The sequence below is a fragment of the Maylandia zebra genome, linkage group LG5 (genome assembly GCF_041146795.1).
Source record: "Maylandia zebra isolate NMK-2024a linkage group LG5, Mzebra_GT3a, whole genome shotgun sequence".
NCBI classification, from domain to species: Eukaryota; Metazoa; Chordata; class Actinopteri; order Cichliformes; family Cichlidae; genus Maylandia; species Maylandia zebra.
This window is the reverse complement of record NC_135171.1, coordinates 22,459,516-22,473,919: the sequence shown is the minus strand read 5'-3', so window position 1 is coordinate 22,473,919 and position 14,404 is coordinate 22,459,516. Positions and strand designations below refer to the sequence as shown.

Sequence of the window (14,404 nt, the reverse complement as noted above, 5' to 3'; positions counted from 1 at the left end):
AGCATGTGTGGGAATTAAAAGAGGTTACCAGGCAACACTGAATCATTTCTTCTTGTTTTTAACATTAACTTTAAATAAAGCTGAAGCCAGTAAATCCAACATGAACTAGTTCGCTCTGTTTGTTCACTCCACGGTATGCGCGGTGCAGCAGATCCAGCGCTCCTCCCTTACCTGAAACTCCCCCTCCACTATTTGACGTGTCCGTCTGCGGGCGGTGCTCCGCCGCTTTCCCCCTCACTCTTGCCTACCTGCTGCTGAGTTCCAGCAGCATTACCGAGCTAACACGCAGATGTTCCAGTTCCTGCCTACAGCTTCTTGATCACACTAACCTGCAGTTCTCAGCTGAAGACTTTATATCGAGACTTTAACCTGAAGCGTGCCTGCGGCTCCACACAGAGGGAATGCATTTTTAATACCTGGCTCTGAAAGTAAAGCGACACAAGACAACACCTCTGCCGGGGGTCGGCATGGATGCTTTACGCGCTGCCCGTCTTTCGTCAGCCTGCAACAGGCCGTCCGTCGGGGGAGCTTTTCACGACGAAAACACACCCTTCGGGAAAGCTCAATTCCAGGTGCCCGTGAAAAAACAAGCCGTGAAGAGGCACCACCACAAACACAACCTGAAACACCGGTACGAGTTTCTGGAGACCCTCGGAAAAGGAACCTACGGCAAGGTGAAGAAGGCCAAGGAAAGGTCCGGTAGACTGGTAAGCATGGTGTTATTTTTCTTTTATTATTATTATTATTTTTAATCTGATCACATTTTACCTGCAGTCAGTCTCACGTCAGTCTTTGGGCTGCTTGTCCCATCGGCCACCTGTTGTTTAGACAGCGAGCGCTATTTTTAGGTGACTGACTGTCTGCAAACAGGTAGAGCTCGCTTGGATTTGAATTTTCAAATAAAGGCGTGGAAACTCTACCGCAGAGCGTTCACTTTGAAAAAAGCAAAGTATTGCTGGATTGTAAGAAAAATAATATTGTTAATTTTTTATAAGGCGGATTGTAAAGTAATAAAGTTGAAAGTGCGCCTGCCATCTCTCCTGAGGTGTTTGTCTATTGGCTAAAGTTTGCCGAAGGGTTCAGTGTGTTTATTTATGGACTTTTCTTACGTTCACACTGGAATATACTGACCATGATCTAATAATTTCCTCCTCGCCAGCCCGCAGACTCTTTCTGATCTGCTTGATAAGCGCTTAAATTTGTCTTAAGCGCAAATGCAATTATGCAAGCATCTGCCCATGCTTCTTCATGGTGTATTCAGGTTAGACAGTGAGATCTGCTCCAGTTTGAGGTCATTATCATGGCGTTTCAACAGAAATTTATCACAAGGCATTTTATATAACCTCTATCTCTCTCTCTCTTTTTTTTTTTTTTAAATTAGCCCATGTGAGGCACAAAAGAAAGTCTCTTGGAAAGGGCTGGGTAAGTTATTTTCCCCAGGAAGCAGTTTAGGTAACTTTCTTTTTGTTGGGTTTTTTTTCTGATAAAAGGAACAGGAGGGGAGGGGGGGGATGCGGGGGTTGCAATTGGGCTTCCAGGTAAATTCCAGCGCTCCATGGCCTAAGGGGAAATGCGAGGAATTTAAAACATTAGAAAGATAAGCCCTTAAAAGAGGCATAAAAAGGAGGGGGGGGTTTCCCCTTGATTATAAGATCTTGGATCTCTTTTATTTTTAGCTTCTAAATATTTTAGAAAGGAATGTGGAAGTGGGTTGATTGTGAGACCAGTTAAAAAATACTGTACGGGACTGGGTCAGGGTCATGTGGTACCACAAAACAAACCCTGACTCAACAACAACACTTAAAACCAATTTAAACAAACCCACATAATAAACTGGCACCTGAGTTTATTTTGGTGAACCTATTAAAATCTTTGTTCTCTCGATAAACGTGTGATTTGCTGCCTAATGGTTTGTTTACTTGCCGTGGCTTATCGAACATACCGGGAAACGGAAAGTGTGTTAAAATGATACAAATCAAAGCCCACATCTAGACTTTAAAATGAAAACGAAACGTTCCTGCTGTAGATACTTCGGCCTTTTCTTGGGAAACCTGACTTGGCTGCTGTTTCATACTTTATCGGAAATGCCCTTTGTTAAAAGTCCTGCTTTTGTGAAAGTGGAGAAGTCAAGGAAGTAAGTGTTAGAATCCTTTTCCCCTTCCCTTTGCTGCTTACAGTAAACATGCAGTGATACAAGTTGAGCCGTGTCCACACACGCCCATTTCTGCTCTTTCACCGACTGGCTCTGCTGTTTTTATTAGAAATGAGTTGGTGTCTGGGATTTATCCTTGCCGGCATCTTCCTGATGCTTCAAACCTACAATTTTTTTATTTTATTTTAAGTATCAAAATACTGATTAGCCCACATACGTGTTTTGAATCTCACACCCAACAAATGGCATTTAGCAGAGAAGCCTTTGCACGCCTGATTATTGACAACATAATGAACAGAGATGTGTCATTGACTCAGGGGAGTGACACAAAAACAAACAGTGGCTTCATCTTGCGTGCTGTGGCATTACAGCTGTTTCCATTGTCTAAGTGCAAAAGTCTGATTGCATAATCCACTGAGGTGGGGTAAGGTAGGTTGGGGGGTGGGGTGTCAACATACATCAGGATAGGGGTTGATCTGCCACTCGGTGCCTGACATGAATGCTGTTTGTGTATTCAGACGCCTCAGTTAAGTCCCTAGACTTGGTTTGCATCAGCTGTTAATTAATTCATTGTGCAAGAGAGTTCCCAGGGGCGTTTTTACTCATGCTCCACAGTTAAACTGGTTAAATACTTGTGTCTGTATGTCTGTGTAGGTTCTCAGTCATTCAGGTCATGACAGCCTTAAAAAAAAAAACCAGACTTCTTTAAGTTAAAGTCCATTTGCCTTCTTTTTGAGCTCCTAAGACTGCGTCTATACTTGCTTTATTTAGATAAAGTGACTCCGTATACCTGTAAACAAAGTGCCATTTACTGATTTCAGAGGCCGATACTCACCTGCGTGACTTATCTGTGTTGTCACATCAGCTGAGCACGGGATAAATATTCCAAGATGGTCTGAAGAGCTGATCTAAGGATCTTAAGAAATCCTTAAACATGCTTTTTTTATATCATGATTTATTGTTTCCCTGGAATAAAAATAAATAAAAAGGATATTAATGATATCAAATCTGTCCCAAAATGTAGTTTTTAAACTTCTGGATCGACCCATGATTTTGTGCATACCTGATTAAAACCTGATTAAAACTCTACAAAGCTTCACTAAGCCTACATTTTAACAGGGCTGTCTGGTGCAAATGGCCAGGGGGATAATGGTGGCTCATGAGTTGTGTGTGTTGTGCAGAAATGTGGTTTGAGTCTTTGCTGTGAAATGTGAAAGATTTCAGCCCCTCTGTGCTTATTACGTGGAGCAGACTGTCTGTAACAGAGATTGCACACACACAGATAACCTCACAAGGATGTGAACTGGTCATGAGTGTGAGTTCAGGCCTGTCTGACAGCTACGCAAACAAATGCAAGAAACCTCCATTCTCAGAGTCAGGAAACGGGCCCGGGTGGAGGGAATACGGGGGTTTATTTGCAAGAGCATCCACGCCAGACAGTGACTCACGACGGGGAGACGGGTCACGCGTTGACACGGATATGACAAGTCGCTGCTTTACTCATTTTCCTGTCTCTGGAACCTCGAGGGTTAGAAATGAGGACACCCCACCGCCTGCACCATCTGGTGCCTCACAGCACCTCTTCAACCTTGGGGTGGACTGATGACGCACTCGGCGCACAGAGGAATCCCAAGCATCTGCGCTTCCAATGGGCAACAGAATGACATGAATACAGCTTGCCTGCGAGTTCAGACTGAGATGCTATTCACATTTAAATTTTTACTTCTGTGGGCCTCGCAGACCTAACGGCCAACTCTAGTTTTCTTTAAAACAGACAATACTTGACCCGGAGTTCAAAACGGCACAGGTTTCAGTTCAATGCTCATTGTTCCACTCGCAATCAAACAAGCAGTGGGAGGACGGCAATTTATGTTAACTAGCGGCTGATTTGTGGATTTTTTTTATTTATTTTTTTTTAAACCATACTGCACTTAATAGACATGACTTATCTAGTATACCTCTGCTGATCATTGCATTAAGGTTTTGTTTGCTTTTTAATCAATAATTATGCAACTTTTGACCTGAATTTGATTTTAAAAAATGCCTTATTTGAGCAACATAACCAGTAAAGTTGGATAAAGTTGACGTGAATATTACTGTCACTGATTTTTTTTTTTCCCCAACTTGTGGTTTAGCATTTATTGAGTCTCCTACAGTCTCTTGTGTCCTTTTGAGTGTTAAAATTAGATTTGCTGAAACACCTCGAGGTCTAGACCATTAGAGTTGTCATTAGCATTAGAAGCTGGAGGGAGCTGGAGTACAGGCTCACTCGTTCCCTGTTTTGTCTCTATTCATGTAACCCCCTCCAGCAGACTTCTAACCCTTTTTACACAAGGAAGCCCATTAAAGTGGTTTAGACCTTACATGGGGGAAGAAAAAGTTTGATTCCCTGTTGGATGATTAATTATTCCATGAGCTCGTTCTTACTTACCTCTCACTTTATTGATTTTTCTTTCTTAAAGGTTGCCGTAAAATCTATCAGAAAGGAGAAGATCAAGGATGAACAAGATCTGATTCACATTCGCAGAGAAATCGAGATCATGTCCTCGCTCTGTCATCCGCACGTCATCACCATATATGAAGGTACATTATTTCAAAAACAAAATGCTAATGACTATGTTTGGGTTTGACTTTAATCATTCTGTCCCACACACTACATACAAACGTGATATCTTGGGTGGGGGGAAGGAGTCTCTCTGTTTGAGATTCCGAGTTTTGTCACGCACGTCTTTGTGCTCAAGTCTGATGCAGAGTTACGTAAGTGGCAACTTCCTGCCGTAATCCGGCGCCGCTGATAATGTGCAGAGCCCCGTGTCTTCCAGCACCCCTCACGCCTGATGAGGTGGTCATCACTCAGCGTTTCTCCACTTCAGTGCACGTTTGTTTGCTGTATAGCTGTAATTGGTGTAAATTAGCGGTTGCACAGATAATGGACGTCTCTCACACAGCTCAAGTATTGCAAATGGTTTGAAGCGTTGAATTCAAAGGAGCTCTGCTCTTCTGTATTTCAGTATTTGAGAACAAGGACAAAATTGTGATTGTCATGGAGTATGCCAGCCGGGGGGATCTGTATGACTACATCTGTGACAAGAAAAGCATCCCCGAGCGGGAGGCCAGGCATTTCTTCAGGCAGATTGTGTCAGCTGTCCACTACTGTCATCAGGTAAGGCAGTTTTTCTCATATCGGATCTTCAACCTGCTGTTGTCTTAAGCCTAATGACACAGGGCTGCGCTCAGATTCACTGTTTTTCCAAGGCGCTGGCACCTCCAAAGTTACATAATGGGTATTATTCACTGTCAGCCTGGGGGAAAATGAACAGTTGGTCTGTACTGAGACCAAGTGAAGGCTAAAGGCCAGCAATCCCAACATGCACACGCATGGTCTCACAGTTTAATGAGGGTGTGAAGGAACAGAACACACACACACAGCAATCGGTTGTTCTAGCAAGCCCAGAGCCGTGCAATTACCACCATTCAGTGAACATTATATTTTATCATGGCTCTGCTTGGCAAAGCATTTATAAATAAACGTTTGCTAGACAGTATTTGCTGAGTGACCTGCCCTTTCATATTACTGTGTTAACCACCTGTCCTTTACCTCTTTACAGAGGTCTGATGTCTCGTTAAACATTTATTTATCCACGTTATTCAACAGAGAAAGGCCATCTGTTATATCACCTACATTTGGCACAGCGACAAATTCCAAAGTTTCTTCATGATGGCATTTTAACAATAAATGAACGCCACGCTACACAAAGAATGTGTTCGTTGCTACAGCAAGTGCTCATATGTAAGGAGCAGTAGCTGACCTGCTTTTTTTTTTTTTTGTAAGTGAAGCAAATGCAAACTTGAGTCAAAGGCATGCCCCCCTACAGAGCACAGCACAATGAGGCACTGCTGACGTACCAGAGAGGTCTTCTGTTAGAGAATAATGTGGTGTAACCCAGTAAAGCAAATCCTTTCTACGTAATGCAGACAACTCCCAGTAAACCGATCCCTAACAGCATGCATGAAACAAAGCTGAAACAAAAAAGAAGGAAAAAAACAAACAAACAAAAATAAATCCTTTTTCCTCTTAGAACGGAATCGTACACCGGGACCTGAAACTGGAGAACATTTTACTGGATGACAACGGCAATGTTAAGGTATGCACGTGGATTGAAATCAATAGCCTGCGTTACGCATTTTATAACTAACAGTGATGCGCTGTAACTGAAGAACTTCAATGGGAAAATACGCTTCACATCACATCTTTTGTTCTCACAGATTGCAGACTTTGGGCTGTCGAACCTCTACCACGGTGACGAGTTACTTCAGACTTTTTGCGGCAGTCCTTTATATGCCTCCCCGGAGATTGTCAACGGGCGTCCGTACCATGGCCCAGAGGTGGACACTTGGTCTCTTGGGGTGCTTTTGTACACGCTGGTTCACGGAACCATGCCATTTGACGGGAACAACCACAAGATGCTAGTGCAGCAGATCAGCACCGGAGACTACCGGAAACCAAACAAACCCTCTGGTAAGTTTTTAAAACGGATTTTTCCTCAGTGAAGCTAAATTATATTTTAGCTTTTATAGGAGTCTTGATTTTTCCCATTTCTTTCCATCAGATGCATGTGGACTCATCCGCTGGATGCTGATGGTGAATCCTGACCGCCGAGCTACAATAGAGGAGATTGCCGGTCACTGGTGGCTCAACTGGGGCTATCCGCAGCCGTTACTGTGTGAGAGAAGGAGCAGTCATGTGGAGCAGACCTCTGCCCCAGTATCTCCGTCAACATCACAGCCTGCTGGGCTGGCCGGTGTTGCTAGTTGGCTGCGTCGTACATCCAGGCCTTTACTGGAGAATGGCTCCAAGATGCGCTGCCTGCTCCGCACGCAGGGCAGTGCAGGGGATGTAGTCCGACAACGGTCCCTGCGAAGGTCACATAAGGAGAATAACATCACCCAGGCAGTTCACGAGGGTAGCACAGACACTCGGCCCTCCAAGGGTATTCTGAAGAGGCGTAACAGTGTGAAACAGAAGTCGATAAGCGAAACATCAACTGTCAGTTTAGTGGAGCCACAAAAAATCTTGGACTTGTCTGCACCAGGTAAAGCACCTTCAGCTGCACAGCTGCCTCGCAAAGGTATCCTAAAGAAGCCTGCTGAGCAAGAGTCGGGGTATTACTCATCATCTCCAGAGAACAGTGACTCTGGCTTGGTAACGCAAACGAAAGAGTGCCCTTCAGCACCCTACAGGAAGGGCATCCTCAAGCGTAATGGAAAGTTCTCCTCTGGTGGGTTACATGAGTTTGGGTCTTTGGACCAGCTGGCGACATCTCTGCCTCATGGAGGTGGCCGATCAAGACCAAGCGGAGCCATCAGCGAAGATAGCATTTTATCTTCAGAGTCCTTTGATCAGCTGGATCTACCAGACCACGTGAGGCCAGCAATGCAAATGGATAAACCAGCCAAGGCGAGCATGAGAGGCTGCGTTTCTGCTGATAACCTTCTGGACATCCAAGAAGACAGAATTCTGTCCGATGGGCTGTTGAGGTCCTGGGACTGTTACAAGTCTGGAGTGGCTGACAGTGCCTTTTCGATTTCAGACTGTGATAACGTCACAGAGGCTTACAAACAGGCCATGGTCATACGAAGCTCCAATGCAAGCTGAAGACCAGTAATAAGGGACAAGATGCTGGCTAAAGAATTAGTGGTCATCCTGAATTTTGAAGTGACTTTAACAATATTGTGGTCATGAAAGCCAAAGTGCGTTGTGTGAAAATACCAGAACACTGTAAGGTGATCATTTTGGCAGAATTCAGGAATTAATACAGTACCAAAAAAAGGGAGAAGACTGATTGTATTTGAGATGGTCGATTTGATTTAACCGAAACTAAAATAAGGAAATGCAATTACGCAAAGGAAATGTTACATAGTGCAATTTGACTTTCATCAAACAGTCTCAGGAGAAGAGAGCTTGAACTCTGGTTTTCATTGTTAGAGGTTGCTAGTCAATTAATTCACAATGAAACCAAAAGCACTTCAGAGACGGAAATTCGGGAGACATTTTTAATACAGTTACAGTAGATCTGATTGAATGTAGCTGGTTTGTGTCCGAGTTACAGCAGCAGAATACTCTGCATTGTGGTTTATTGTCAACAAGAAAGTTTGAGAAAGTTCAATGAGTGTTATTTGGATTCTAGCTTCGTAATCTTCTGTCAACATGATGTTTGTCTAGGATGATGACGGCAATAGCAAACAGTTTCGATGTTGGAATGAGTTTTGTTTATGGGTAAGGTAACATTTCACAGATGCCAAAGAGCAGATTTGGAAAACCTTGGCGCTAAAAATCCCCAGCAAAATGTGCCAAGTTTTGATGTTTGAAACGGGGACTACTGACTTTTTTTTTTTTTTTTTTTTTTTTTATAAATGTTTTTCCTGAAATGACTTGTTCTGTGTTTGGATGATGACTTGAATAATAATAGTGACCCTATGAATCACTGGCCTAACCAGTCGAACCTGCCTTTGCTTGCTAGCTTGCGCTGATACAAGTGCACAAATAGCCTTTGAGTCTACATACACGTGTGGGAGTTTTACAAAAACAGGTGGGGCCCAGTTTTGTTTTGTTTGTTTTTTTGTTTTGTTTTGAAAATCAACAGTATGAAGTTCCCCAACTAATTACTATTTGTTTTGGGGGTTTTTTATGAAGTTGAATCATCGGTTATGGAACAGCGTAGTATTTTATAAGGCCAGATAACACCAGTTAAAAATAGCGCTGCCAAAAAGTAGTCACTGAATCAAAACTAGAGTTCAAATTAAAATCATAAATGCAGGTATTGATCCTTAATTAAGCTTGACCAGATATTTTCGTAGCTACCTGGCTCTGTCTTGCTTTATGAAATACTCCTGGTATTCAGCTACATCAGCATGTATGTTTGATTTTAATTTGGATGCTAAGCCAGTGCCTGGAATAGCACTTTCAGGCCACTGAAACCTGATAAATACACCATTTATGTATCAGTGTCATGTAACAAGAGTTGCACAAAGCCATTGATGCAAGCTGCAGAACCATGTTGTTCAGAAACATGGTTCTGATGAAGGAGGCTCATCAGGAATTGAAAGCCTGTTCATTTGCAAAAGATACTTTTTATTTTTTTTATTGAAAGTTTTTTTTCTTAATTTCTGGAATCTGATGGATTGTATTAAGATGAAGGTAAAACTCATTCTCACATATGATCTTTGATTTTCATGTGTGACAAGGAAAATATTGTTTGTAGGATGTTTGTTTTGTTTTTTGCTTTTATAAAATAATTTAATGTGTTTGTTGTAATGTGGGCATTTCATTGTTTTTGTTTCTCCCTTTCCCTTATCCCATATATTTCAGGTTTAATTTAAACCATGTCTGCCAAAGTTACTGGCTTATCATTTGCGTGACTGTTCTGCTGTGTTGTCCTTGCTGGGATGAGGAAGTCAATAAAAAAACGACAACAAACAACTCATTTGCTGGCCAGTGTTGTTAATGGCCTTCATACAGATATTGCATTGGCGTATAACAGGATTCATTTGCATTCAGCACAGCCCGAACCGCAGACAGACTTCAGTTTAAACTTAACAGAACCACCATCACTAGTATTAGATTTGCAAAAAGTAACAATTAAAATGTGCAAACACTGCTGGCAGGATTGGGTGCAATTTAATTCTCACTGTCACAGCAGGTTTTTATGTAGATCAAGGGATAAAACTGCTTACGCGATTCCAGAAAACAACACTCTTAAACAAAGCATGCACAAAAAAATAATCTTAATCAAAGAGCCACGTAGATGAATTTCTTCCATCTTATCTGGCCTTCTCGTTTCATTTCCTGGCAGTAAACTTTTCAAGGCAGGGAAGAGTGTTTTAGTTTGATTTCCTCTGGTGGGGATGTCGGTGTCAGTACAACATCCTGAATGTCAGCAGGGGTGTAACTGCTCCCTGATCCGTGTTCCTTTGGCTTGCAAACCATATCCTGAAAACTGGAGGGCAGGCTGAGCTCTAACACAATCCTGAGCTGGTCATAGCAGAGGAGCAGGGCGTTCTGTTCGGGGCCACGTTTCACATAGAAACAATGAATTTGTCAGCGGTGACAAGGCCGCACATATAATCATGGATATGTTTTAAGATGCTTTTTAAACAGTGGTTTGTTTGCAGCAGTTCTCAGGCTGTTTGATCAAAGACGACAAATACACCCATCGCTGTTGACGAAAGGGCAAAGTCAAAAGAGATACTGCCTGAAACTCAGTCAGTTAAACATTAGCCTTACCTGATCAGCGGCCAAAAGGTCGGCCAAAAACGTTATCACTGAATCTGCAGACACGCCAGCGTCCAGCAGCTTTAGCTTCTGCGTGGCAATGCTCACGCAGGCACACGTTACAGTGGAGGGCGGGAAGACTGAAAACCTGCATTCTGATAATTAAAAACGTTTCATTACTTTCGTGTCTTCTATTAATAATGAGCACTTTGTCCACACAATATTGAGAAAGAAAATAGATGGTAGACAGATGGTCGCCACCATGCTCGACACACCCTGACAGATGAACCTAAAAGCTTAAAACAGACACTTCCCAGAACAGGATAATATGATATCCTAATTGCTTGAAGCAGGAGAAATGGTGAGACAAAAACTCAGCCATTCAGTTCTTGCTTTACACCCTTAGAGTGGGTTAAAATGTCTTATTTTTATGGGGCTGAAAATGTGTAACAGCTGCCTGAAAGAGCAGCAACTAACTGTATCCCTGTGACCTGCAGCCTCGGGCAGTATTGCAGATAGAGATAGGTGGGAACTCGGCCAGCTGAATAGCTGGATGCAGGTCTTTCATAGCAGACAATGCAGGATTACACAAACTCTGCTCTCACTATCCAAAATGAACTGCTGACACATCGTAATCATGGTTGGGGCTGTTTGATGCCCACTGTTCACGGCTTAAATAGTCCCTTGATGATCATGAAGTAAAAAGTCTTATCACGGATTGTTTTACAGGGGGGTGTAAATGAGATGATTTCATTACATTACAAGATTTTTTTTGTTAAAATGTATTTTCCATTAGTTGTCTGCCTTAAATTGAACACTAAATTGACTGATATTGTCTTTCATTTGGGGATACCATTTCATGTTTAGGTAACTCAGTTATGCAACGTACCCATGGCAGCCAGAGCGATGTAGGTGTGAACATGCCTGCGCATGTTCTGAAGGTGGGGAGGTCGGACAAAGGGGAGAGCGTGAAGAATTGGCTCCAGGAAGTCAGAGGGGACCACGGAGGCCAGACACCACTCTAACCTTGACACCACTGCCAGCTCCCAGTGCTGCAACACACACACACACACACACACACATTCCTTGAAGCCAGTCCACCATCAAAATCCCACAGCAGGAACGCTCATTCAGATCAGCCAACGAGTGCTGGTCACCCTAACCCCTCAGTCAAACCCCCGTGTCCTGAACAGTGTGCATGCCTGCAAGCCTTTGGTCAAAAAAATGATTGTGAAAAGGGAACATTTCCGGCTTCCTACCTACAAAGATCTTCTAAAATGGCCTTGATAAAATTGTGCCCTTAGAAATCGTACCAATAAGTGTCTCTACTTAGTCTTCAATGACTATTACAACTGTTGTTCCTTTTCAGATGGAATAAAAGTATTGAAAGGTGTGTCCACGATCCATCTGCAGTTGCCCAATGTCATATCATTGAGGCCTAAACCACAGTTTGAGAAGCACTGCTTTGGTCAAAGTATGCATTTCTGTCAAGTTTATAAATGTCCTCTCATGAAATTCATGACAAAAGCAAAGCTACAAGACTGTCATTACGCCGTCTGATTTTCATTTGACCACCAGGATATTTGAGGTTCATGGGAATGTAGCTGGCCTTTCTGGATGCGGCCAAAACAGGAAAACTATCCACAGATTAAGAAGCAACAGTGTTGATTTTGGGGATTATCGTGAGATCCATGGAAAACAAGTATTACAGATTCCACTTTTAAAAGAGACAAACTGGAGGCTCAGTTAAATCATGAGGTCGCTTTGAATATTTGCAATAAATGCAACAGAAAGAGGGGTCACAGTGGGGTGGTTTGCAACACCGCCTCACTGCAAGAAGGTCCTGGGTTTAAATCCAGCCTCCCTGTGTATACTTGGGATGTACCAGTAATGATCTGTTAAATAAAATAAGTATAATCCCTTCACAATTTCTTTTATTAGAAGCCTAAAGAGGTTTTAAAAAAGTGCTTTAAGAGAAGCATAAAAAGCATCAAGGATGTCAAATAAATACATTTTATTTTAGTGGGAAAAGCAGATTCATTTATTCACTTATTATGTGGGATCCCTCAGACTTATGCGACCAAACTTAATTGTGCATTTGATTATTACTTTTATTTATTTATTTATAACCCAGACTTGGTCAGTGGTGGTAGTTTTTCTGTGCTGTTTGGGGGGAGATAAACATCAAGGATATTAGCTCCTTTATAATAGTTAATGCCTTTACCAGAATGTCTGAGACTGAAATGGAGTTTTCTGTGTAGACACAAAGCTTGCTGGCAGTCAGGGGGATCGTTTCTCTCATTTTGGAGGCCAGGAACATACAAACTGCCCCTAACAGCTGCAGGTTGGTCTTCTCAACTGCAAAACGGCTCAGGTAACAGTCCAGGTAACGCATCGCCTGTGGAAACACCTCCTCCTCGCATTTCTGCTCCTCACACACCTGTCAGACAGAAATCTGGTTTATTTCACCTGAACTAGGTGGAAAATTACACTGTGACTGATGAGTGTATACCTGAAACATCCACACAGCTAGTATCCTTCTCATGTACGGCTGGACTTCTGTCTGCACCCCGTCAAAGGGGGAGGTCACCCGGCTGGTCTCCTCAAAGGCCCGCAGGTTGTGTAGCACTCTGAGATCACCGGTCATAGCGTGGTCCCTGCTCGCCCGGGGGACCACAGCCTGCTCTGTTTCACTAACATTTCCCATCTCCGGATCAACTCTGAAGCCCTCCATTTCCAGGCACATCCAGTTCAGTGAAGGAGCATCAATAAACCGTTTAGCTAGCGTTAGCTTCGGTCCGTTATGGCGGCCATTCCTCTTTTAGCTAGCTGTCCAGTAGCTGCTGACATAACGCCATTTTCAGCCAATATTTTTTCTTTAATTTTCTTTAAGAGTATTAATTTCAAACTGAACTGAATTTTATTTTAGCCCTCAAAAAATAAACAAAAATTAAAGCTGAATATTTTCCAGCTTATTTGCATTTTGTCGTCTTCTTGTCTTCCTTGCCATTTTAAATGCATATACATTTACTAAAAATTACAAATATTTTTGGAATTTTTTTCCCCTGGAAATCTCGAAGACCTCTAAACAAAAATCCACCCATATCTCATAGCCTTATTTAGGAACTTTCTTTTTTGTTTATTTTTGTTCTGTGCCATTCAGCAAATTTGATACCAAGTAAATACAGGTCTAGTATTGTCGATACCAACACTTTCTGCCTATAAAGGCAGCTTATAGAGGACAGCGCTGTGTCAGGATTTATGAGATGAGTCATCATTAACTTACAAATACTGAACACATTTTAATGATCACTAAACCACTGTAATATTTACTTTACAAAATCAACCTTTCAATTTTTTATGTATTTTGAAACTAGGTTTTTTGGAGACCTTGAATATAAATGTGCCTAGCTGTCTCTAAAGCAGTTTGGGTCAACTTCTGTAGTTGGCATTTAGTTCAACTATATTCAAGCCAATGCTCACTCAAACTCACTCAACAACTACATCTCAGACTCTACCGGTTTAGCAAGCATGCTAAATATTAAAGTTTATGACAGCAGTTAGAAAAAGACTGAACACGTATGGCTTATTTGAAAGGGTTCTCACAAGAAAGTCTTTTCTCTCTAAAAAGTTGCACCTGAGAAAACAAGACTTCTGGAACAGTGTCCTTTAGATAAACAGGAGCAAAGTTGTGATGTTTTGGTCATGTTGCACCAGCACTATGTTTGGTGAAAACCAAGCACAGCGTACCGGTATAAACACAGTGGTGGAGGGCACCTTGCATTGTGTCCACAATAAACTCCTCTGATTGCTAAAGCTTGACTGAAATTAGTTCTGCAACAGGACAACAAACCCAAGCACAACAGCAAATCTAGACTGCTCAAAAAAGTCAAAGAAGCATTTTTTTTTTTTTAGTCAGACTAAAGCATCGAGTCAGGTAAACCTCTGAGATATTGATCTGGTTAGTTAAGTTGCAGAGG

The 14,404-nt window shown here is 42.3% G+C and overlaps 2 protein-coding genes across 3 annotated transcripts; one reads left to right on the top strand and one right to left on the bottom strand.

Moving 5' to 3' along the window:
• The first annotated feature begins 218 nt into the window (after positions 1 to 218).
• Positions 219 to 9,636, top strand: nuak2 (NUAK family, SNF1-like kinase, 2). Its single transcript, XM_004544785.3, has 6 exons — positions 219 to 707; positions 4,615 to 4,735; positions 5,164 to 5,315; positions 6,232 to 6,297; positions 6,419 to 6,671; positions 6,763 to 9,636. Exons 1-6 carry the CDS (start codon positions 468 to 470, stop codon positions 7,806 to 7,808), a joined length of 1,878 nt encoding a protein of 625 aa, XP_004544842.2. The 5' UTR covers positions 219 to 467; the 3' UTR covers positions 7,809 to 9,636.
• Positions 9,637 to 13,437, bottom strand: ccnd3 (cyclin D3). 2 transcript variants are annotated; one of them, XM_004544786.3, is made up of 5 exons: positions 12,937 to 13,437; positions 12,649 to 12,864; positions 11,314 to 11,476; positions 10,437 to 10,579; positions 9,637 to 10,211 (listed from the first exon to the last, which is right to left on the bottom strand). In XM_004544786.3, exons 1-5 carry the CDS (start codon positions 13,168 to 13,170, stop codon positions 10,014 to 10,016), a joined length of 954 nt encoding a protein of 317 aa, XP_004544843.3. In that variant the 5' UTR covers positions 13,171 to 13,437; the 3' UTR covers positions 9,637 to 10,013. The 2 variants fall into 2 exon arrangements, with proteins under 2 accessions (XP_004544843.3, XP_004544844.3); XM_004544787.4 differs by having other exon boundaries at positions 10,100 to 10,368.
• Between the last annotated feature and the right edge of the window lie 967 nt (positions 13,438 to 14,404).

Bases quoted from the DNA above. Each gene is read 5' to 3' on its own strand.
- ccnd3 (XM_004544786.3), bottom strand. From the start codon at position 13,170: ATGTGCCTGGAAATGGAGGGCTTCAGAGTTGATCCGGAGATGGGAAAT. The intron at 12,865-12,936 runs GTATACACTCAT...TCTGTCTGACAG, and splicing joins TAGCTGTGTGGATGTTTCAG to GTGTGTGAGGAGCAGAAATG. The intron at 10,580-11,313 runs GTACGTTGCATA...TTTAATTATCAG, and splicing joins CATCGCTCTGGCTGCCATGG to AATGCAGGTTTTCAGTCTTC.
- nuak2 (XM_004544785.3), top strand. From the start codon at position 468: ATGGATGCTTTACGCGCTGCCCGTCTTTCGTCAGCCTGCAACAGGCCG. The intron at 708-4,614 runs GTAAGCATGGTG...TCTTTCTTAAAG, and splicing joins AGGAAAGGTCCGGTAGACTG to GTTGCCGTAAAATCTATCAG. The intron at 6,298-6,418 runs GTATGCACGTGG...TTGTTCTCACAG, and splicing joins ATGACAACGGCAATGTTAAG to ATTGCAGACTTTGGGCTGTC.